We start from the raw sequence: 26501 nt of genomic DNA, 5'->3' as shown, positions 1-26501 counted from the left end.
AAGCAGCACATCTTTCTCAATGAAATGCATGACCAGAACTCAACTACATCATTTATATACTCCTTCACTTGTTCTTGCAGAGGATATAAGTGTTCCATTTGATGAGTATAGATGGTTAATGACCCCTGATGCCTATCCTAGTCGGGACATCGATACGCCCAAGGACTATCTTCTTTACCGTGCATCGAGTCCACCAAACTCACATTTGCTGATTGAGATCATAAAGGTGGTCTTTGATGGTGACGATTCATCCTTGACTATTGGCACTGGGCATGACCCTGTCCAGGTAAACGCTAACACTTCTCTTGTCTTAATTCTCTGCTTGAATGCTCATTTGCCACATTCACATTTTTGTACAGAACAATAGGCAGCAATTGAGGGAAGGACTGCTTTGTAGAACATTATGCAGGCCTGGTAATTACCTGATTTAAATCTGTTTCTTTTCTTTTTTTTCCCAATTTTCCAGATATTTCCTTATTTTTTCCCAATTTTCACTCAAAAAGGGGAATGTTGTTGGATGCCTTTTTTTTTTTTTTTTACTTAAGGGGGGGGGGGGGGAGGGGGGCAGTTGAGAAAGAATTTAATTTTTTAAATATTTTTTTTAGTACTCACTATCACCCCTGATTATGACTTTGGAAAGTAACCTATTTGTGGCCCTGATTTATACATGTAGCTCCCTTTCAACCATTTTAACACTGGTAAAGATTAATCTTTGACTACTAACAGTAGTACAGTGAAACCTGTTTATAAAGACCACCCAAGGGAGACACAAAAAGTGGTCTTTATATTTAAAGCGGGTAGTCTTTATGTACAGGTTCCTTTAGTACATGTTTCAACAAGAAACCATTTTCAAGGGAAATATTGTCTTTGTAGACCGGTGGTCCCTAAAGCAGGTGTGACTTCAGTAACATGTTTTCCCTCTATTGACAGTCAAATGGTTTCTTTTCAGGCATTCTACGACGATGGCTTACTGTTGGGTTTCTCCCGTTATTTCATATGGAATAGTACTGTGCCATTCCGCGGAGCAACACCTGGGAACGAGGCATATATCTTACTTGAGAGAGCGCCAGGAGGAAACGTCAACATGTCCCTGAGACTGAGTTCATTCCGTAAGTACATTAATGCTTCAGCTGCTTTCTTCGCTGGTCTTTCAGCACGATCTTTTATTTGCGACACATGCAAATTTGCACAAAACTGTAGGCATCAATTGACAGGCCCGGACTGCTTCATGTAACAATGGCTTTGCAACACGCCCATTTCCAGTCTTGATTAGCTCCATGTTAACCCTTTTAACAGCAGTATAGATTATTCAATATTCAATATTCATTATAAATCTTGATGCCTTTGGTATATCTATCCCATGATAGAGTGTGGCACAGTGAGGTTATTTGTGTGGCATATAACTTTTTCAGGACAGGAATTATTTTAAGAAAAGGGAAACTCCTCGTTTGGTTCATCACAGGGCGTTGATGAGTATTCCAAAGAAGAGAGCAACCAGTGGCAGGAATGGCCTGTCATATTTAAAGGCTGGCTGTACTAGTTCAACCAGAAGGGATTAGACCACCCAGCTAGCCAAGGAGGTCACTGTGACAGGTGGCTATCTCATTAACTCAGCTCTCAATTAGCATAAGAAAAAGAGGATCATGGTGCACCAACAGGCACCGATTGGGGAAGTTTTCTATATAGAGGGAGCAAGTAGGTACAAGTAGGAAAGTGTGGCTTTAAGATTTTCTTTTTACTCCCTTCATTTCCAGAATGTCCGAGAGAAGATGATATCCCATGTACCTACTCCAACAATTGTTATCAAGAGAGTGAGATCTGCGATGGTGTGGTGCAGTGTGAACTCAGCCAGGAGGATGAAACCGATTGCAGTACGGATATTCATTGACAATATTATTATAAACAGTACAATACTTAAGTTATAGAATAAGATCATGGAAAATAATTGCCCACTCACCAAAGTTAATCAGAATAACCCACCCCACAGACATTTTTTATGCCTCCGTTATGAAGAAGCCGGAGGCATTATGTTTTCGGTTGTCCGTCCGTCCGTAAGTCCGTCAACCGTCCTTTCGTACGTCCCGTTCTCGTGATCGCGTTATCTCAAGAACCGATTGATGGATTCCTGCCAACCTTTGGTCATGTATGTATCTTGCAGAGTCGATGAACTGATCAGATTTTGGGATCACGAGGTCAAAGGTCAAAGGTCACAGGGCTCATTATGTATGCAAAAATAACTTGTGATCGCATTATCATTAGAACAGATTGATGGATTCCTGCCAAACTTAGATAATGTATGTATCTTGCAGAGCCAATGAACTGAGTAGATTCTTGGGTCATAAGGTCAAGGGTCATGGGCTCATTATGTATGCAAAAATAGCTTGTGAACGCATTCTCATTAGAACTGACAGATGGATTACTATTTAACTCAGGACATCTTGCAGAGCCAATGAACTGAGTAGATTTTAGGGTTATGAGGTCAAAGATCAAAGGGTCATATATATATATATATATAAAAAAATTGCTTGTAATCACGATATTCTGAGAACCTGTTAATGGATTACAATTGAACTTGAATTTGAAAAATTTCTTCTGTTTTGGTTTCATTTTTGTTAAATTGCTCTATGACGTAGGCATTATTTTCGAGTACGTGCAGTCGAAGTTCCATCTAGTTTTGCTCAATAATTGCCTGTGTCTAATACCTGGTATGTTATAAAAGCTGTTGATAGTGGGAATATGTTTTCTCCTTTAAGCCACTATGATTTTAATTCAGTATATACCTCACGTAAGAAATTCAGCCATCTGATTGATTGAAATTGGAGTGATTTTCGCCATTCCCGTAAAGAAACAAAAAATGCCCAAATCGGTTAATATCCAAGAGTAAAATTCCTCAAAATTCCTGTTATCGCGAAACTAATAAAATTTTGCTGCGATACCCATTGGTTTACATGTTAAAATGTTCTTTGAGCAAGCGTGGACACCATACAGTGCTTTTTGTCTGCGATTCCCAACTGATCGAAAATTTCAGTCATTTTCCTGCAGTGATAAACAGACATTTTCTCAGATTTTCTTTGATATTTTTACCAATCTTTACTCAATAAAAGGATAAGGTAAGAGTGGTGCAAAACTCTTCTATTTTCAAGTTTGCAACATAGAATACAGCAATCATATAACAAAATCATGGTTGTGATAATATAACCACGGAAAGAATGTAACTGATTGCGACATACATCTGATTCATGATTTTGCGAGCTTGGGCTGAAAAAGGATGATGAGGAGTGGTTTAAACATTTGACTTTAGATGCGAAGGTAATGGAATCAAGCCCTGGCACTGCAGCAGTTGATGCCCTAATGATTACAATGTACAAAATGTTTGATTGTTTCAAGGGGGATATCAATATGCAGCTCGCAACTTTTCTGTGGATGAAGGCAGCATTGTTAGGTTGAATGTTGCTTCACTCCTTTCTAAAAGATTTTAGCTTGTTTAATTTTTAATGTTGGAACTCTTTTATTTTCAAGGCTGCAACATGCACTCTTCGGTTTAATAATGCAATACTCATCTGTTAAATGTCCCAACATTTCTGTTAAAGATGACAACATTCGTGCTTTGAGGGTGTCAACACTCCTATTTTCCTAGTTTGCAACGTAAAATTTTAAAAATCAGGGTTTTTGTATATCAACTACAGAAACAACTGTAATTCATTGCGACATGTATGTACTTTGATTTTTTGCATGCATGCATGCACTTGTGACTTTTAGTTAAACTGGCATTAACTGTATAAAGTGCGTTGTATGTTATCTTTTTGTAAAACTTTATTCCAGCAACCCCTCCAGCAAACTCCACCTGCTATGATTGTGAGTCTGTCTTTCGGTGTGTCAAAGATCCAGAATGGATTTGCGATGGATGGAGTGATTGCAATAACGGAGAGGATGAGATGAACTGCACAGGTAAGAAGTTGTTTAATATCACAGTACTATCATGTAAATTAAATGTTGCGTCATTCTTTTGCTCAATGTGGCAACACTATTATGTAGAAGGTCACAGCTCACTTATTTAGAATGTTGCATTTCTGTTGTTCTGAAGTTGCAACACTTTTCTGTGGAAGATGGCAACAATGTTTTTAGGTTGAATGTTGCTTCAATTCTTTGTGAAATATTGTAGCTTGCTTTAATGATTTATTTATGTTGGAACTCTCTTATTTTCAAGGCTGCAAATTCTCATCTGTTAAATGGTGCAATGTTTCTGTTGAAGATGGCGCCATTCTTACGTTGAGTGTTGCAACACTGTTATGTCTAAGGTCACAACACTCATATTTTCAAGTTTGCAATGTAGAATGCAGCAAAATTATAAAACAGTAGGAATTTTATATACCTAGTGACTACCAATAAAAATGATTAATCAAAATGTATGTACTCTATTTAGTGAGACAATGAATAATAATTAACATGTTGATATTTCAACTTAATTTTAGCTTCTAGTGCCAAGACAAAATAATTTAATTCACAGGACATTGTGTTCAAGTTTGCTCTTATTCAAGTGATATTTATATTTGGAGGGAAATATCAAATATTAAGGATATATTGACTGCTTTGAGAGGCATAGTGGTTTCTATAGGGTCATAGCAGGTTGTGAGTTTCCCGAGACCCTATAGAAACAACTATGCCTCGAATATTAAAAGCAGTCAATATATATTTTATATACCGGAAAAAAGGAAAATGTTGACTCATCTCATCGCACAAAAGAAACTTATACGGTAACACGTAAACCAAAATGGGGATCGCAGCAAAATGACGTCACGTTTCACAGCCATGGAAAAAGTGCTATGAAAAATGGATATAAACCGGTAGAGCCGGGAAAAATGACTATGAATTTCAATTAGCGGGCATGGTTGGGGATCGCAGCAAAATGACGTCACGTTTCACAGCCATGGAAAAAGTGCTATGAAAAATGGATATAAACCGGTAGAGCCGGGAAAAATGACTATGAATTTCAATTAGCGGGCATGGTTAAGAACATGACTGCATTTTCAACCAATCAGAAGACAGGATTAGTAAAGAATCTTAAAATGAGGTATATAACAGATATTATATCCCTTATCGTAAGATTGTTGCATTAGGATTGAACACAACAAGAAAAAGAATAGTTTTTCTATAAACTACGTTTCCTGCCGATTACATCGGAATATTTCATTTTTATTGCTGACGTCACGAATAGTTCACTTTTTCCCTGGCAAAATTTAGCGAGCGTACAGGATTTCAAATGCCTCCGGACAGGCGACTCCCGCGGTGTCACGGCGCTCAAGTCATGCAATTTACGCTGAGCTATAACTGCACTGCAATAATGCAGTACCTGTACTGTGTGAGTCAAAAAAAAGTTTACAACTAGAAAATTGCTAATCATCTTAAAAATCATCTATGAACAGTAAATTATTATCCATCTAATAAAGAGCGTTTTATCCCAAATCATTTGGTATAATTTTTGTGTGGTATGTGTTCATGCTTAGATGAACAGGAGGTATAGATTGAAGGGATATAAAACAAATATACAATGATTCATTCTCGGAACAAGCTAAAACTATTCACACTCAGGAACATCATTAGTACTTTTGATGTTCCTTCGATGTAAATAGTTCCAGCTAGATCCTTGAGTGTCATTGTACAATATGAAGCCCCTCATCCTTATTTTCAAGAATTGACATGTTATATACTTTACTTGATAACTTATCGAATCATTTCTCTTGCGACAGGGACTTGCTTTGAGTGCCAAACGCATCCTTCCTTTGATAACTGCATTGATTTTGACTCTGTCTGTGACGGCAAGATTGATTGCTTCAATGGCACTGACGAATTAGATTGTGATGGTGAGTTTAGAAACAAAGTGAATTTCAACCCTGTGAAATTTTGTAAAGATTTGTAAAGATGAATGATAATTTGTAAACTTTTAATTCTTTTTATATCAATTTGAAAGACTAGTAGAAAGGTCCCATGAAAAGCATAGTTCTTGAAACACCCTCGTATTTATCACAAGGAATAGATGAAAAACTCTTGAGCTTGCATATGTGTGTTTACAGTCCCATACGTACTTCACATTTTGCACAAGTCCATAAATACAGGTTCTCAAAAAAAATGAATATCCTGACTGGATTCATTTTGTGTGTCCATCTTGTCATAGTATAACAGTAAAGATCGAGTTATTGATTTCAGTCGCAACTCTTAACCAGACAAGGCCTATAGGTCTATAACCTTTTCCATTTTATTGATATGAGCTAATGTATTTTGATACAGGTACACCTCTTCCATGTGTCCAGTGTGATTCAGATTGGCCTTGTGTTCCTGAGGCTTGGGTTTGTGATCGTGATGAAGACTGTTACAATGGACAAGATGAACTCAACTGCGTTCGTGAGTTGACAATTTTAGACAAATTCATATGCTGTAAATTGCTTAAGAAACGACCAAAGCAAAACAAAATCAAAGAATTGCTGCAACTAGACAAAGTGATATATTCACATTGTGCTTCATATTTTGTTCTTTATTATGGGTAAATTTCATTAAAGAGAAATTAATTTCTCTACTATGAAGCATTATCATAACATAGAGAGTAAAATAATGTTTCATTTGATATAGAAAGCATTGCTGTAGGCCAAATAATATTGTATTGCAAGTACAATAAAGAGAGCCTACTTCGCCATATTTTTAGGATGTAGCTGTTTAAAATAAAAATTAGGGTTTTGATATATTGATTACCAAAGCAATTGTTATTCATTGCAACATTTACCGGCCGGCCGGTATGCACTTTTTGTTTTTGCATGCATGCACTTGTGACTTAAAGTTAAAGGTAAAGACCAGTTATGGTCGTGCGATTGCATTGTGAAAGAAACGTTGTGGAATCGATCAGAAAAGGTTGATCATCTAGCATATAAGTATTGGTGTGTACTGCAAGGTTCTGGAATCAACAAAATGATAAGAAATTTGGCCCAGTCTTCGTAAAGTTACAAGCACTGTACACAGAAAGATTTATATGGGACTATACGCACAGCTGTGCGACACGTGCGTTTAGGCTCTCACAGACCATTGATAAATTAATTTACCAAATATATCAATTAGTAGGCGGTTTCCCGGCAAATTTGTTATCATCATGTATTAGTCAAAACATATTCTTTCACATGATTGGTAATAAGAGCTTCCATTTCATTTTTTTGAAATTGGGGCGTTTCCAATACTGGTCTTTACCTTTAAACTGGCATTAACTGTTAAATTGCATTGTATTTTACCTTTTTATCTATATATTTTTTTTCTTACTGTTATTATAGCTACCATCTATCCCTGCTTTGAATGTGAGTCTGACTTTGAATGCATTTTGGATCCATACTGGGTTTGCGATGGTGACTACGACTGCTCTAACGGAGAGGATGAATTAAACTGCCCAAGTAAGATTGAAGTTGTTTAATATCACAGTACTATTATGTAAATTGAATGTTGCATCACTCATTTGCTCAATGTGGCAACACTACTATGTAGAAGGTCACAGCTCACTTATTTTGAATGTTGCAACTCTCTTGTTTTGATGCCGCAACACTCTATAGTTAAAGATGGCAACATTCTTAGATTGAATGTTGCTTGCTTTATTGTTAGTGTTGGAACTCTCTTATTTTCAAGGCTGCAACATGCACTCTTATTTTGAAGGTTGCAATACTTATCTGTTAACTGTAGCAACATTTCTGTTGAAGAAAGCAACATACTTACGTTGCGTGTTGCAACACTCTTATGTTTAAGGTCAGAACACTCCTTTATTTTAAAGTTTGCAACATAAAATGCAGCAAAATGATAAAAATCAGGGTTTTAATATATTGACTACCAAAACAATTGTAATTCATTGCGACATGTAATGTACCTTATGTTTTTGCATGCATGCAACATTGAGTTTTAGTTAAACTGGCACTAACTAAATGAAGTGCATTGTATGTGATCTTTTTTACAACTTTATTCCAGCGGACCCCCCACGAAACTGCTTTGACTGTGCATCTATGTTTTGATGTTGCAACACTCTTATGTTAAAGATGGTAACATTCTTTAATAGGATGAATATTGCAACACTTTTCTGTCGAAGATGGCAACATTCTGAGGTGGAATGTTGCTCCACTCCTCTGTAAAAGGTTTTAGCTTGCTTGATTGTTAGTGTTGGAGCTCTCTTATTGTCAAAGCAACATGCACACCTAGGTTGAAGGTTGCAATACTCCTCTGTGAAATGTTGCAACATTTCTGTTAAAGATGGCAACATTCTTACGTTGAGTGTTGCAACACTCTTATGTTTAGAGAGCATGTCATCTCCAATTATTACTTTCTTTCAATAGAAGCAGAAAAATCATACAAACCAATCAAAAAATGTTTGAGCAAAATCGGATAACCAGTAAGAAAGTTATTAATTTTGAATGGCATACAAAACTTGGAAAATCACAAGACAACTTGACAACTCACTCATGAGTTTGTGACATCATTGCCTCACTATCCACTAATTGTTTCCTTTATATTGATAATATAAATTACCTATTTCCCCCCTAAGAATCTTATTTCCTCACACCAGCATCCAAGTTATTTTGACAGTAATTTTTTTTGTGTGGGTACCCTTTATAGATTTTTTTTGCCAGTTAGATCATGACAAATGTGAATTTTGATAAATTATTGAATACTTTCAAAACAGTATCAATTCTTCAAAGTTCAAAAAGGATTTTGTAAAATGTCATGCATGCAATATATGAAACAAATCTAATAACCTGGGAAAAGGAATGGGGAAATCAAGCTTTGGGGGATAAAAAGACAAATTAATGGGATAGATACAAATATATAAAGCAATTGATAAATAGTGAGGGAATGACTTCACCAACTGATAACCAAATTGGCAATTTGTAGAGTGAATTTCTAAGTTTCATACATTTTCATACTTTAAAAAAAAAATCATGACTTCCTTATTAGTCGACCGATGTTACTCAATTTTGTGTGTGCTCTGTTTCTCGTTTTTCTGCTTCTATTGAAAGCAAATTTTTTTTGGAGTGGATCTAGCCTTTAACCCTATTTAGCCCGGGCTATTTTGAAACTGCATAGCCCAGGGGGGGGGGGGGCCCCCCCCTATGATCTCACCCGTGAAACGCCCAATCGCCGGGAAAATTTGCATACATGTGAAGTGAAGTGTATAGAATACTATGGTAATTTCAATTTTTTTTAAATTCACTCATTTGCATATTTATGATAATTTATGCAAATAAGGTCATAAAATCACATTTTTGCCCATAAATCAGACATTATTCATATTTAAGCATTCTTTCTCACTACATATATTTGTTAGACCATTTGGAATAATAATACAATGTATGTATTTCTTTGTTTTTTAACTTATGTATTTTATTGTTTTTGTTGTTTTATTTCATTTCCAACTATAATTCAACTATTTTGACCCCAAAATAAACACCTAAACTATAAACAAGACCAAATAACCAATGTTTTATCTCATTAGAAAAATGAGATTTCCATATGTTTTGTACACAAATCACAAAAATGAGCGATTTTCGGGCTGACATGCAAAGACAAAACGACACGTGACTCGGTAACGGTAGGTCCGATTTTCGAAAAATTTCTTTCAAAAGATGTGCAAGACTCGAAAGAAAAAAAGTCACAAAATTTCAGTGCAAGATTTTCTTGCGTTAAAAAATAATCGCGAAAAATGTCGAGGGGGGGCTTCTAAAGCCCCCCCCCCCGGGCTAAATAGGGTTAAGGTCACAACACTCCTATTTTCAAGTTTGCAACATCGAATGCAGCAAAGTTTAAAAAATCAGGGTTTTTATGTATTGACTACCAAAGCAATTGTTTGTGTATTGAGGCCATATTTTGTACTTCATGCATACCTGCCAACCCTTACAAATAATCAGGAATATTCAGATTTTCTTGATTTTTAGAACCTGAAAATTCAGAATATTCAGATTTGACAAAATTTCGATTCCGTATTGCCAGTTACACTGCCGCTGCAAGTGCGATTTATTTTTTTCGAAGGCATACCGTGCTAACAATTCCTAATTTTTATTTTCAAATGCTGGCAGGTATGCTTTATGTTTTTGCATGCATGCATGCACTGGTGACTTTTAGTTAAACTGGCATTAACTGTATCAGTGCATTGTATATGATCTTTTTTAAAACTTTATTCCAGCAACCACCCCAGGAACCCCTCCAGCAAACTCCTCCTGCTTTGAATGTGAATCTGACTATGAATGTGTTTATGATCCATACTGGGTTTGCAATGGCGTACGAGAATGCTCTAACGGAGAGGATGAATTTGACTGCCCAGGTAATAATGAAGTTGTTTAGAGTCGCGATACTATTATGTAGATTGAATGTTACATTACTCTTTTGTTGAAAAAATGTAAAGAAATTTGTATATTAATATTATAATCACCCCCATCATAATTATCATCATCTCTATCACCATCCCAATCATTATCATTACTGTCATAATCATCATAATTATCGTTACCATCATCACCATCATCGTGAGGACTATCATCTTTACTTTCATCATCATCAACACTATTATCATCTTGATTGATAGGCATGCTCCTCTTCAAGTCAAAACCGTCACAATTAGACCTAAAGCGCCTTGGTTTACCAAAGACGTGCGGGAGGCAAAGAGACGAAGGCGCCGGGCGGAACGCTGTATGATTAAGTCAGGGCTTTGTGTTGACAGGGAACTGTATCGTCAAGAATGCGATTCTTACTACGAATGCATCTACAGTGCTAGGTCAACGTATCTCAAGAATATTATTTCAGATGCTGACACCAAACAACTGTTCAGTATTGTACAGTCACTCTCATCACCAAATCAATCTTCAATTATTCCGGATCACTCATCTGACAGTGAACTTGCCAACAGGTTTGCTAGGTTCTTCAGCGAGAAGGTATCCAATTTGGTATCTTCCTTCACTGACTCAGTTCCGGTGCCAGCAGTCACATATTGCGCTCCGTCGTCTGATCATGAACTTTCCCAGTTCTGTCTTGTATCTGATTCGGAAGTTAGGAAGCTCATCAAATCACTACCATCTAAACACTGTAAATTGGATCCAATTCCCACGTGGCTCTTGAAGGACACCCTTGACGAACTCCTCCCTGTTATCACCAAGATGTTTAATCTCTCCTTGTCTTCTGGTCATGTCCCGGAATCATTTAAAACATCCCTACTCCTTCCTCTTCTCAAGAAGCCGAACCTTGATCCAAATGGACTGAACAACTACAGGCCCATTGCAAACCTACCTTTCCTAGATAAGGTCTTGGAGAGGATTGTGGCTGCTCAGCTGAAGGCCCACCTCGAGAGATTTGGCATGCTTCCTGTTCATCAATCTGCTTACAGGAACCACCATTCAACAGAAACTGCTACGGTTAAAGTCCTGAACGATCTTCTCCTGGCCATAGACAAGGGTAATGAAGCCGTGCTCATCCTCCTGGATTATACGGCTGCATTTGACACCATCGACCATACCCTGTTACTTCATCGCCTGGAAAATGACTTTTTCATCACCGGAACTGTGCTTGATTGGATACGCTTATATCTCCACAATCGCAGTCAACGTGTGATCATCAACGACACGCCTTCTGCAACATTTCCACTGACCTGCGGCGTTCCTCAAGGTTCCGTAATCGGCCCACTTCTCTTCGTTCTCTACACCAGCCCACTGTCTAAGGTCATTAACTCTCACCAGGGGATTCAACATGCGATGTACGCTGACGACACTCAGATTTATATAACTCTTAAGCCTAACGGGAAGGATGATGCGACTCGGAAACTCAGCAGTTGCCTTGAAGACATTAGGTTCTGGTCTTCTAACAATAGACTTTGCCTTAATGAACGAAAATCTGAAATGATCCACATTACTTCCAAATTCAGAAACACCGATTCCTTCCCCGACTTGGTTACCAGAGATGGCTCACTGAAGGGTAGTGAATACGTTCGAGACCTGGGTGTTTTAATCGACAAAAATCTTACTTTTCAACAGCACATTAAAAACGTATGTAAATCGGCATCTTTTGGAATCTTCAAAATTGGGAAAATTAGGAAACTACTTGACCAGCCCACAACTGCAAAATTAACCCATGCATTTGTATCCTCCCACCTTGATTATTGTAATTCAATTTTTTCTGGTCTTCCGCAATCGTCCCTACTTCCACTTCAAAGAATTCAGAATACTGCTGCAAGGCTTGTTACTCTCTCGAGAAAGTTTGAGCACATAACCCCAATATTGCGTTCTCTTCATTGGCTTCCCATACACCATCGCATCACATTCAAAGTTCTTCTTACATACAAAATTCTCCATGGCCAAGCCCCTAAATATCTTTCAGATTTGATTTCCTTACGTTCTTCTAGTTCTTTAAGACCTCTTCGATCATCATCAACCTTGCAGTTAACCCTCGGACCTCGTACCGCTACTAAATATGGCGACCGAGCTTTCTCAGTAAATGCCCCTATCCTTTGGAACAAATTACCAGCGCACTTTCATAATATTCATTCTCTCGACCAATTCAAGTCCTTGCTGAAAACGCACCTTTTTAATTCATAAATAATATTCTGCAGTTGTGAGTCGGTCAAAGGAGGTGCACACCGTCTTATTTTTTGTTTGTTCGTTCCTATGTTTGATCCTATGTTTGACCTCTTGTATACTGTATGTTTGTTTGATCTCACTCTTATCTTATTTTTTATTATTATATATGCATGATTTATTGAATAAAAAACAGATGTTTAAGTTGTTTGTTTATCATAAGTTTTGGTAAATAATTGTTAAGTCAGAATATGGTGCGCTTAGAGACACCAGTATTAAGCGCCTTATAAATATTGTTTATTATTATTATTATTATTATTGATCATATCCTTCATTTTGTCATTATATCATAAATATATTCATAAATATATCATCCTCATCATTGCAATAATTGACATCACCATGTGTACAATCATCATTATTATCGTCATCGTCATCACCATCATCATCACCATCACTATCCCCATTATTCATAAATATATCACCATCTTCATCATTGCTATTATTGACATCACCATGTGTACAATCATCATTATTATCGTCATCGTCATCACCATCATCATCACCATCACTATCACCATTATTCATAAATATATCATCATCTTCATCATTACTATTATTGATATCACTATGTGTACCATCATCAATATCATCATCATCATCGTCATCATCATCATCACCATCACTTTCACCATTATTCATAAATATATCATCATCTTCATCATTGCTATTATTGATATCACTATGTGTACCATCATCAATATCATCATCATCATCGTCATCACCATCATCATCACCATCACTATCACCATTATTCATAAATATATCATCATCCTCATCATTGCAATAATTGACATCACTATGTGTACCATCATCAATATCATGATTATTATCGTCATCATCATCATCATCACCGTCACTATGACCATTATTCATAAATATATCATCATCCTCATCATAGCAATAACTGACATAACTAGGTGTACCATCATCAATATCATAATTATTTTGTCATCATCATCATTATCATCACCATCATCATCACCGTCACTATGACCATTATTCATATATATATAATCCTCCTTATCATCGCAATCAATGACATAACTAGGTGTCAAATCATCAATATATTCATAATTATACTTTTCATCATCAGTACAGGTTTCATCATTATAAAGAGCATAAAATGTGATAATTAACGTTCTCCTTTTCCTTCTGTAGTTTGCGGTGAAGACGAGTATCCATGTTCCTTTGATACTACATGTTTCGATGAAAGCGATGTATGTGATGGAATATATGACTGCCCAGTTGGTATCGATGAATTTAACTGTACAGGTAAATTTTTCAACTTTACATCTATTCTTATGTTTTAATCTTCCTATATTTGGCGCACATATGTATAGGCATATGGACAAAACACGGTAAGGTTTTCAACCTTGACCTCGACTGATGACGTCATCTAGGCGCCATTTTGTTTAAAAAACAACTCATGATCATATCTTTATAACCAAAAGGTATTTCTCATTCATATCATGATCAAGGTCAATATCAGTCCGGTCAATTTCATGTCCAAAAACGCGCGCGTCAATGCGCGCGCAAAATTTTTAAATGCTCAAAATCGTCTAAAATTTATTTTGCATACGTTTCAGGTCATTTTAAGCATTTTATAAAAAATCGCGCACACGCGCATTCGAGCGCGTTTTCGCGCAAAACACCATTACACAACATAGAATCGCTATTTTTTTCTTTCATATTTCTCATATTTTTTCGAGGAATTTGATACCATGTTTATCTCTTTATGACCATTAATTACAAGATGAGCGTGAGCTCTTTTAATACATAGCATATATGGGCTAAAACATGCCTATACAAAATATATTATAGCTCTTTGGAATAAACCGGGACCTTCAATTTTGTTTTATATTTAGATAGAGTATGAGTCGGAAATATGATTTCATGTCTCATTTGGCCAGTAAATGTATCGTGACATAATCATAATGGCCTTCGAACTAAAAATATGAATTTGCATATTATGACGTCAGCATATTTATGTAAAATTGATTGTATCTCTGTAAATATTGATAGATTTTCTTCCAAATTTTGATATGTTGTAGCTAAGACAATTCTCTACGAGCTCAGTCCCCACCATTTTTTATTTTGATCACTTCATCATAGTGGAAATTACGATTAAAGGGTACATATCAGAAATTTCTTAAGTTGCGTGTTATGCCTATGGAAGTTGAATTTCGTTCACATCATTAAACTACATGACATTGCTTTTTAGCAGTATCTCGCTTATTTTTGCTCTATTTTGTGTCAAATTTTAGTTGACCAGCCCACCTATACTTGTTCCAAACAAGTATTATATGTCTAGTTATTTATCAGGTGGGCTGTATAACGTACAGACCACCTTATAATTTTGTTAGAATTGCCTTTATTTATTTATCAGGTGGGCTGTATCTAATACAGACGACCTTATAATGTTGTTAAAATTGCCTTTATTATTTATTTATTTATTAATTTATTTATTTTTCTTATTTCTACCCACTTTTTTGTTAGCAAAATGACTTTGAAATGGTTCAATCAAATGCTTTGATATTTGGCACACATATGTATAGGCATATAGAGAAATCAAAGTAAGGTTTTCAACCTTGACTTTGACTGATGACGTCATCTAGGCGCCATTTTGTGAAAAATAACTCATGATCATATCTTCATAACCAAAATTAATTTCTCATTCATATTTATCATGATCAAGGTCAATATCCGTCCGGTCAATTTCAGGTCAAAAAACGCGCGCGTGCGCGTACGTCCGCGCATTAGTGCGCGCGCAAAAATTTTAAATGCTTAAAATCATCTCAAATTTTTTTTGCATATGTTTCTGGTTATTTTAAACATTTTATAAAAAAATCGCGCACACGCTCATGCGCGCGCGTTTTCGCGCGTATCACCATTACACAACACAGAATCGCCATTTTAAAAAAAATGATATTCCTCATATTTTTTCGAACAATTTGATACCATGTTCATCTCTTTATGATCATTAATAACAAGATAAATGTCCGTGCACGCGAGCTCTTTTAATACAGGCAAAAAGAGGCCTATACAAAATCCATTATAGCTTTTTGGAATGCACAGGGACCCTCAATTTTGTTTTATATTTAAATAGTGTATGAGTCGGAAATATGATTCCATGTCTCATTTGGCCATTAAGTGTATCGTGACATCATCATAATGGCCTTCAAACTAAAAATACGAATTTGCATATTATGACGTCAGCATATTTATGTAAAATTGATTGTATCTCTGTAAATGTTGATCGATTTTCTTCTAAATTTCGATATGTTGTAGCTAAGACAATTTTCTACAAGCTTAATAGACACCATTTTTCATTTTGATGACGTCATCATAGTGAAAATTTCGATTTAGGCCTCATGTCAGAAATTTCATAATTTGCGTGTTATCCCTATAGAAGGTGAATTTCGTTCACGTCATGAAACTACATGATATTGCTTTTTAAGAATTTTTAAGCAGTATCTCGCTTATTTTTGTTCTATTTTGTCTCGAATTTTAGTTGACCAGCCCACCTATACTTGTTCCAAACAAGTATTATCAGGTGGGCTGTATATCGTACAGACCACCTTATAATTTCGTAAGAATTGCCTTTATTTATTTATTTTTATTCTTTATTTTTCTTATTTCGAACCACTTTTTTGTAAGCACGATTACTTGAAAATAGCTCAATCAAATGCCTTCAAATTTGGCACACATATGTATAGGCATATGTACAAAGCACAATAACGTTTTCAACATTGACCTTTACTGATGACGTCATCTAAGCGCCATTTTGTAAAATTTTCGTAAAATCAACTCATGATCATATCATAACCAAAAGTTATTTCTCATTCATATTTATCATGATCAAGGTCAATATCCGTCCGGTCAACTTCAGGTCAAAAAACGCCACGTACGCGTTCGTCCGCGTCAGTGCGCGCGCAAAATTTTCAAATGCTCTAAATTGTCTGAAAATCATTTTGCATACGTTTTAGGCCATTCTAATCATTTTGTAAAAAATCGCGCACAAGCGCATGCGCGCGGGTTTTCGTGCGTAAAACTATTACACAACATAGAATCGCCATTTTTTTTCTTTCATAATATTCCACATATTTTTACAAACAAATTGATACCATGTTTGTTTCTTTATGACTATTAATAACGGAATGAGCGACCGTTTAACATAAATTTCCGTGCGTGCGAGCTCTTGTTATACATACACTGTTGCTCATAACGGTGGAATATTTTTTTTTATCCCAATTTATGGAATTATTTTAAAAATAATTTAAAAATACTAGATCTAGATAATAGTATACAGTCTCAGATTTTATTGAATAATAATTTGCCAATATGTGTTTTGCGTGACTGCTAAAGCATGTATATTATGCTACTATGTTTATCAACCAGGGGACCTATGCCCTTAAGTCATAAATGACAGTAATGAGGATTAATGCCTCACAAAAGGGCACTAATATAGCACATCGACACGGTGTTGATCCTGGGGCCTCACAGTTACGAGGCCATTGCTTTGTCACTGAACCATGACTGTACGCAGCGGGGGCTAGGGTAGGGGGCAGTTTCCATAAATTTAAAAAAAGAAAGAAAATGCAATAAATTTTCAATAATTTATCGCATTCTACCCCGGTCCCCAACATAAAAAAATCTTCTGTGTGCCCATGCCTTGAGCCATAATGCATGGCCGTCCAGAGTATTTTTTTTATGTTGGGGACCGGGGTAAAATGCAATAAATTATTGGAATATTTATTGCATTTTCTGTGTTTTTTTTAATTTATGGAAACTGCCCCCTACCCTAGCCCCCGCTGCGTACAGTCATGGTTCAGTGACAACGCAATGGCCTCGTAACTGTGAGGCCCCAGGATCAACACCGTGTCGATGTGCTACATTAGTGCCCTTTTGTGAGGCATTAATCCTCATTACTGTCATTTATGACTTAAGGGCATAGGTCCCCTAGTTGATAAACATAGTAGCATAATATACATGCTTTAGCAGTCACGCAAAACACATATTGGCAAATTATTATTCAATAAAATCTGAGACTGTATACTATTATCTAGATCTAGTATTTTTAAATTATTTTTAAAATAATTCCATAAATTGGGATAAAAAAAAATATTCCACCGTTATGAGCAACAGTGTAGCATATATGGGCAAAAATATGCCTATACAAAATCCATTGTAGCTCTTTAGGATGCAAAGTGACCCAATTTATTTTCATATTTCAATAGAGTATGATTCAGAGATATTGTTTAAGGTCTTATTTGACCCTAAATTAACTCATGACGTCACCATAACGGCCTCCAAACTCATAATTTCAATTTGCATATTATGACGTCAGCATATTTTTTGAAAAATTGATTGTATCTCTGTAAATATTGATTGATTTTCTTCCAAATTTTGATATGTTCTAGCTGAGACAATTCTTAACAAATAAAATTGCCACATTTTTTATTTTGACAAAAGCATCATGGCGTATTTTTGCGATTAAAGGAGGCATGTCAATTTTTCACATTTTGCGTGTGTTCTCTATGGGACATGACTTTTTCTCAAAACTCGATTCTACAATCTACATTCCCGTTTTTCGCGAGCAATATCTACGTTGTTTAAGCTTCGATTACGCTAAACTTCAAGTATGTTGTAGCTGAGACAATAAGATATCTCAAATATGCCCTTTTTTTGTCTCAATTTTTTGTTGAATCAGCCCACCTACACTTGTTCCAAACATGTATTACAAATCTAGTCTATTTTTCTTATTTCCACCCACTTTTTTGTTAGCAAGATAAGTTGAAAATGGCTAAATCAAATAACTTGAAATTTTACGAACCTATGTATAGGCATATAGAGAAATCAAAATAACGTTTTCAATCTTGACCTTGACTGATGACGTCATCTAGGCGCCATTTTGTGAAAATTAACTCATGATCATATCTTCATAACCAAAAGACATTTCTTATTCATATTTATCATGATCAAGGTCAAAATCAGTCCGGTCAATTTCATGTAAAAAAATGTGCGCATGCGCGTACGTCCGGGCGTCAATTCGTGCGCAAAAAATTTAAATGCTCAAAATCGTCAAAATTAATTTTGCATACGTTTCAGGTCATTTTAAGCATTTCATAAAAAAAATAAAAATCGCGCACACACACACGCGTGCGTTTTCACGCGTAACACCATTACACAAAATAGAATCGCCATTTTTTTTTTTTTATATTTCTCATATTTTTTCGAGGAATTTGATACCATGTTTTTCTCTTTATGGCCATTAATTACAAGATGAGCGTCCATTCAAGATAATGGTCCGTGCGTGCGAGCTCTTTTAATACATAGCATATATGGGCAAAAACATGCCCATACAAAATCCATTATAGCTCTTTGGAATGCACCGGGACTCTCAATTTTTTTTCATATTTAGATAGCGTATGAGTCGGAAATATGATTTCATGTCTCATTTGGCCATTAAATGTATCGTGACATCATCATAATGGCCTTCGAACTAAAAATACGAATTTGCATATTATGACGTCAGCATATTTATGTAAAATTGATTGTATCTCTGTAAATATTGTTCAATTTTCTTCCAAATTTCGATATGTTGTAGCTAAGACAATTCTCTACCAGCTCAGTCTTAGGCATGTTATGCCTATGGTCAATTCGTTCCCATTATTAATTTACATGACATTGTTTTTTAGCAGTATGTCGCTTATCTTTGCTCTATTTTGTGTCAAATTTTAGTTGACCAGCCCACATATACTTGTTCCAAACAAGTATTATATGTTTAGTTTATTATTATTATCATTATGTACAGGATGTTTCGCCTGTAGTGGAAACTCCGAGTGCCTGACTGATGCTCGAGTTTGTGACTTCTATGACGACTGCCCAGGAGGGGAAGATGAATCTGAGAGTCTCTGCAAACATTCTGAATTCATCAGTAAGTCTCAGCTGACAGCGACTACCTTTATATATAGACCACCTGTCTATAGACTTTAGCAGCTTTCTAGAAATTGTGCTTGCATCAAAGTTTTTGTGAAGATTCACTAAGTATTATCCCATGCAAGAATGGAGGAACAACATGACCAAAATTTAAAGATAGGCTTGCTAGAGTCCTTGGAAAGTTGGAAATTCATTTGTGAGCTTGATTCATTGTTATAATTTTTTCATTTATTTGGCAAAGACAAAATCCAGAAACAGTGTATAAAAAACAAAAGTGAAATTTAAGGTGATTCTCATGGATTACAGGAAGAAAAAAAAGATTAACTAAATACTATACCCGAAGGTCTTCTTTGCCAGACATGTAAGTGTGAAAGAGTATTATAGAAAATGTGTCCCCTGGAGAGGTATATATGACTCTTAAAATTCCCTCATATTTTAAGTATTGCATGTAACAGCTTAAAGTTGTGTACCACACTTTGACGCCACTGTTTGTAAAGTCCCATATACACATTTCTGTGAACAGTGCACGTAACTTTTAGCAAGACTAGGCCAATTTCTTATCATTTTGATTATTCCAAAACCTCAGAGAATACACAAATGCTTATCTGCTACATGATCAATCTTTCCCATCACTTTCATACAGTGTATTTTACAAAGCAATTCACACGACCAGAACTTAATTCGCTTTATCTTTAAAAGTTTGTTACAAAACTCAAAGAGTAGAATGTTAATCATTGATATGTATTGCTGTCATTGTCTCTGCCCCATCCTAGAGAATGTTGAGGTACCAACTGGAGACTGGGTGACTATTGAACAACGGCCTGGAGGTGATAAAATTCGCAACACCCCAGCAAGCAACTTCGTCGAGTTCACACACTATGTATTTCAGGGCGAACCAGGTACAACCCTTTTCATGGAGTTACTGGATTTTGCCTGGTCTGATGGCCCGCTTGCCCCCTTCCTCCGCATCTATGCTGGCGCTGGAGACGACCCCACAAACGCTTCAGCTAATGTCCTTTACTTTGATGGAACAGGTTATAGTTTTAGCATTAGCTACTCTTCGAACGCTTCTCTCAAGAGCAACACAGGTTTTGCTCTGATTGGTTTCCCCAATGGCATAAATGCTTCTGTCCAGCTGCGGGTCACATCCATAGGTAAGTATCTTCCACTCTTTTCTGGTGGCTACTATTAGTACAGCGGATTAGCTCCCCATATAACGAGAATTGTGCACTTTTTGATAAAAGCATGAAACTTCTAGCATAGTTAGTTTAGACCATAAGATTCATTTTCAGATGTGGAGGGAAGTCAGATTTGACCTCTGATGACCCTGAGAGGTCAAATTCAAAATGGCCGCCAGTCCGCATGGTCTAATGTACAAACACGCTAATTAACTTTTGAACAAAATAGTCCAGAAAAACATTTAAGGTGTCGTTTCCAACTAAATTGAGGATGCCAATGCATTGGGTTATACTTTTGAGATCACCAGATTTCGGGGTTTGGCATTTAGGTCAAGGTTAAGGTCAAAATTGACTAAAAATAGCAAGTTTTCAATGTTTACAACGAAACAAATCCCATTTATTTGTCATTTGTTCGCTCCTATGTTCTCAAATTTCTTTAAGAGTGGTTCCCCTGCAGACCATGAGATTCATTTTCAGATGTAGAGCGAAATCAGATTTGACCTCTGATGACCCTGAGAGGTCAAATAAAAAATGGCTGCCAGTCCGCCGCATAGTCTAATAATTGTCCAAACACGCTTAACTCTTGAACTAAATAGTCCAGAAAAACGTTTAAGGTGTCATTTCCAACTAAGTTGGGGATGCCAATTCATTTAGTAATACTTTAGGGTACGCCAGAACTCTGGGCTTTGCATGAAGTCAAGGTCAAGGTCAAAATTGACTAAAAAAATAGCAAGTTTTGAATGTTTACAAAAAGTTTTCCCATTTATTTGTCCCCCTATGTTCTCACATTTCTTTAGGAGTGGTTCCCCTGCATAGTCTCCATCGTAATCCCTGTCAGTTAGTTTATTTCACTAATTATAGCACCAAACCAGTAGTTGTCTTGTAACTGACCATATGCATATAGCATGGTCAGTGGGCAGCTAGGCAGTATACGGTACAAACCTCAATTCAAGTCAGGGAAACTGCTCCTTTCCGTTACTGCTCAATAATACTGGTAAGATGTTCTTTAAGTTACTTTGTGTTTTATTTGGTTTAAGTAATTTAAATAATCGCTACAGAGTTTGAGGAACATGCCATAAAGCAAACTAACGTTTCTGCTAACACTATACAAAAATCACCTTGACCAGCAACCTGGAGTGCAGGCAGCATTCTTGAGGGATGGGAACTTCTGACAGTACTGAAAGAGATGGGGAATCCATCTCTAGAACAAAGTCAAGACATACTAGTCATTGGCACAAGCGACATATCATGGACATCCAATTGGCTGAAACGGGGAGAAGGATTGAGACCCTAGGTGAGCAGTACACAAAGTTTGTGACAGAAAGGCTAGAGCAGTGTACGACACCTAGCTGTCACACAAACACTTCATACGAACAAGTTGCCATTTTTCAGTCGGCAGCCGGCGAAGGTTATATATATGTTAAAACAGAAGGCACAGCTTGCAGCACTTAAGAGTGACTGTGGTCTCTTTTTGAGGATTTACATCTCGTGTCAGACAAGGGATGCAGATATGGACAATTTCTTCTCTCATGAAAACCAGGCAGTCCCGCCAGCTTTGTTAACTGGAGGTAAATGCGGTTTGGAGTTAAAGCAGATCTACTTCGCTGCCTGGAATCAAATCTGTTCGAAAACAATAGTGCACCTGTGGCCCAAGCAATAATTATTGATGGTGAAGCTGTGGTTCAATTAAATGCTCAACCCTGGAACATCAAGAACATTTCAAGAGTATGGAGAAAAAGTGTTTGCCCCATACATCTTTGCTCAACTCGAGAAAAGCATCCACATCGACCTTGGCTATGGTGTATACTTACCTGCTAGCCTGAAAGCCTCAATAGGGCAGGAAAAGGGAAAGGACACCAGGAAAAGGGTGGCTCCTTCCATTTTGCTGCCAGAAAGCTGGAAGGACTTCCTTCGATTCAATGAGAACAAAACCGAATTGTTTGATTTCATGTCATGCGAAGCCGTTTACCTTCCTCTACCACAGGGCAAGGAACTGTATAATATGCAACAGATGGAAGTGGAGTACTCTGCTCTCCTGCTGAGTCACACTTGGTAGGCCTTGTCCCATGGGTGTAAAAGGGTATCCATACGTATTGTTAGTACTGATGCGGTTGAACTGGCCGTGGCTTCATTCAGCAAGACAGCTCCTGATGCTAGCTGGGGATCGCTTTTGGTGCCAGATCAAGCTTTCGGTACAAGGCTTTTCATAAAATCATGATAGTTGCCACCATGAGTCTGACACAATGTATGACTCTTCCAATCTTTCATGCGTTCACCGGGTGTCACACTGTTTCTACATTCACAGGAAAAACTTAGAAGTCTTTCCCAGAGGTGAATGATTCCTTCAATGAACTCCTGTGCATGCCTAGGATCGAGGTCAGTGAAGGATCAATGTTACTGCCAGAGCGATTTGTGGTGCTAATACGACCGAACCAGTGAGAGCATGATAGTGAATGATGCCAGGAAACAGCTCTTCGCACAGAAGTCTAGAAACCTGGAGAACTTTCCTCCATCCCAGGCAGCACTCAAGCAGCACCTCAAGCGCACTTGCTACCAGGCCAACTGTTGAAACCAGATATTGGCCAAGAATCCAGAGATGCAGAGCCATCTGACTTGGGCTGGACAAACGAAACAACTGGGTGGTAGCCTCTTTGGACCACTCTCCCGGAAGCATAAAAGTTGTGGCATGAATAATCCACTGTCGCTGCAAGAAAAGATGCACTGGAATGTGATCTTGTTCTGGAGACTGTTAGATTTTGATCGTTACCATCATTAGGATATGCATAAGTTGTGGACAGTGCTAAATTCATGTAAATATCTATAGCTGTGGTTATGAACAGGTTTTAGGTCGTATTTGGAATAGCTTTTTTTGTCTTCTGGGCCCAATTTCATAAAGCTGCTAACCGGTAAGCAAATTTTCGTGCTATAACTGTAGCAGACAACTTTGGTTAGCAAGAAAACAAGGCGTCCACCTTGTACGTTCACAATGGATTGCATTGTTACAAAATTCATTTTCGTCCAGTAAGCAGCGTAAGGTTAATGCATTTTCGTGTGCTTACGGTTAGCAGTGCTTTGAAGTAGAAACTAATACGTAAGCACAGAACCAGCCGATAAGCAGCTCTATGAAATTTGGCCCTGGATAGTCAAAGTGGTGGTACACGGGTCTTTTTATTAATTTTTAAAATAATGAAACCTTAAGTGTAAAAATAGAGGCAATGTTTATTTCAAAAAAGAAAACAGTACTTTTTTGGCCTAATATGACCTTTAACTTGACCTCATTGCAAATCCCTGAGTTCTGGCGATCTCAATGTATTACGTAATGAATTGGCATCCCCAAGTTAGTTGGAAATGACACCTCAAACGTTTTTCTACACTTTTTGGTTCAAAAGTTACCACGTTTGTACATTAGACCATGCGGACTGGCGGCTATTTTGGATTTGACCTCTTAGGGTCATCAGAGGTCACATCAAACTGTTAGATAAACTAACTGAAAAGGATTAAGGTGGAGAACTCTGCAGGGAACCATTCCTTAATAAATTTGAGAACATAGCTAGGGAGAACAAATGACAAATAATGGGGATTTAACCTTCTGTAACCATTCAAAACTTGCTATTTTTAGTCAATTTTGACCTCGACCTTGACATAAATGCCACACCCTGAGTTCTGGTGATCTCAAATGTACTACCAGATGAACTGGCATCCCCAATTTAGTTGGAAATGACACCTTAAATGTTTTTCTGGATTATTTGGTTCAAAAGTTACTGCGTTTATACATTAGCCCTTGCGGACTGGCAGCCATTTTGGATTTGACCTCTCAGGGTCATCAGAGGTCAAATCAAACTGAAATAGACTACCAGAAAAGGATTAAGGTGGAGGACTGTGCAGGGGAACCATTCCTAAAGAAATTTGAGAACAAATGACAAATAAATGAGATTTTACCATTTGTAACCTTTCAAAACATGCTATTTTTAGTCAATTTTGACCTTGACCTTGACCTAAATGCAAAACCCTGAGTTCAGGCGATCTCAGAAGTATTACCAAATGAATTGGCATCCCCAAGTTAGTTGGAAATGACACCTTAAACGTTTCTCTGGACTATTTGGTTCAAAAGTTAAGCATGTTTGTACATTAGACCATGCGGCCTGGCGGCCATTTTGGATTTGACCTCTCAGGGTCATCAGAGGTCAAATCTGACTTCCCTCCACATCTGAAAATAAATCTTATGGTGAAAGCAAACTATGCTAGAAGTTTCATGCTTTTATCAAAAAGTGCACAATTTTCTTGCTAAGCCGCTGCACTATATGGAATGTGTCCAGTACATATATCCTTATATTCTTTGTAATGTGTTAGCTACATGAAGCTGACTACCCCTTAACCTCTCCACTACTGAATTCTCTGATGCCCATAGGCTAATACAGGGACAACTTGATTCCCGTATGCAAGGGGTTAAGGTCCCTGACCCTGACTGTCACACTTCCAAACATGTTTTTGAAATGTTGATGGCTTTTAAGGTTACCAGAAAAATTATCATTACTGCGATGACTAATTGAAGAGTAATTGAAACTAAACTTAGAGGGAGTATATAAATTATGCATGTTAGCATGCAAGGATAAAGTGATTATGTTTCGTGTGTTAGAGGGCAAAGGTCAAATGTATTGAAGTCATTAACCCTATTTAGCCCGGGTTATTTTGAAACTGCATAGCCCAGGGGGGGGGGGGGGGGGGGGGGGCTTCTAAGGCCCCCCCCCCCCCCCCATGATCTCGGCCGTGAAACGACCGATCGCCGCGAAAATTTGCATACATGTCAAGCGAAGTGTATAGAATACTAAGGTAATTTCAATTTTTTGAAAAATTCACTCATTTGCATATTTATGGTAATTTATGCAAATAAGGTCATCAAATTCACATTTTTGCCCATATATCAGACATTATTCATATTAAAGCATTCTTTCTCACTACATATATTTGTTAGACCATTTGGAATAATAGTACAACACAAAAATTGAAAAACCAGGGTTATTCCTTATGTTATCTATTGTTTTGATAATTTCTTATGTATTTCTTTGTTTTTTTAACTTATGTATTTTATTGTTTTTGTTGTTTTATTTCATTTCCAACTATAATTCAACTATTTTGAACCCAAAATAAAAACCTTAACTATAAACAAGACCAAATAACCAATGTTTTATCACTTTATTTAATAAAATGAGATTTCCATATGTTTTGTATACAAATCACAAAAATGAGCGATTTTCGGGCTGACATGCAAAGTCAAAAGGACACGTGACTTTGTAACGGGAGGTCCGATTTAAAAAAAAAAATCTTTCAAAAGATGCGCAAGACTCAAAAGAAAAAAGTCACAAAATTTTAGTGCAAGATTTTCTTGCGTTAAAAAATTTCGGAAAAATGTCGAGGGGGGGCTTTTAAAGCCCCCCCCCCCCCCCGGGCTAAATAGGGTTAAACTGTTCAATGGTATTAGGTGGACATAGTTTTCCATAGATTCAAGGATTCCTTAAAGTTTGGGATTCATTTCTTGATTGCTTTTCTTTTTCAGCATGCGAGAGCCCTGAGAGTCTTTGTATTGGATCTCCTCACTGCGTGGACTGGGCCAATGACACGTGTAATGGGGAATATGAGTGTGTCTACAGTCAAGAAGATGAATTCAACTGTGATGGCGGTAAGGCTCGTGATGTGTTTATGACAACGATGTGTTGATGATGATGGTGGTGATGATGTTGATGCAATGACT

The 26501-nt window shown here is 37.0% G+C and overlaps 1 protein-coding gene across 1 annotated transcript in view; it reads left to right on the top strand.

Moving 5' to 3' along the window:
- The window catches only part of LOC100887982, an 89984-nt gene that overhangs the window by 46068 nt on the left and 17415 nt on the right, over positions 1–26501 (top strand). The window contains exons 25-36 of the mRNA XM_030977594.1: positions 81–286; positions 950–1109; positions 1755–1871; positions 3823–3948; positions 5748–5861; positions 6286–6399; positions 7311–7427; positions 10196–10333; positions 13794–13907; positions 19450–19572; positions 20348–20728; positions 26307–26429. Of these exons, the coding sequence (XP_030833454.1) occupies positions 81–286; positions 950–1109; positions 1755–1871; positions 3823–3948; positions 5748–5861; positions 6286–6399; positions 7311–7427; positions 10196–10333; positions 13794–13907; positions 19450–19572; positions 20348–20728; positions 26307–26429 (1833 nt within the window). The remainder of the gene's footprint in view (positions 1–80; positions 287–949; positions 1110–1754; positions 1872–3822; positions 3949–5747; positions 5862–6285; positions 6400–7310; positions 7428–10195; positions 10334–13793; positions 13908–19449; positions 19573–20347; positions 20729–26306; positions 26430–26501) is intronic.

The sequence above is a fragment of the Strongylocentrotus purpuratus genome, unplaced genomic scaffold (assembly GCF_000002235.5).
Source record: "Strongylocentrotus purpuratus isolate Spur 01 unplaced genomic scaffold, Spur_5.0 spur5_scaffold_1, whole genome shotgun sequence".
Classification (NCBI taxonomy): Eukaryota; Metazoa; Echinodermata; class Echinoidea; order Camarodonta; family Strongylocentrotidae; genus Strongylocentrotus; species Strongylocentrotus purpuratus.
The sequence above is the reverse complement of the archived record's forward strand: the minus strand, read 5'-3'. Positions and strand labels throughout refer to the sequence as shown.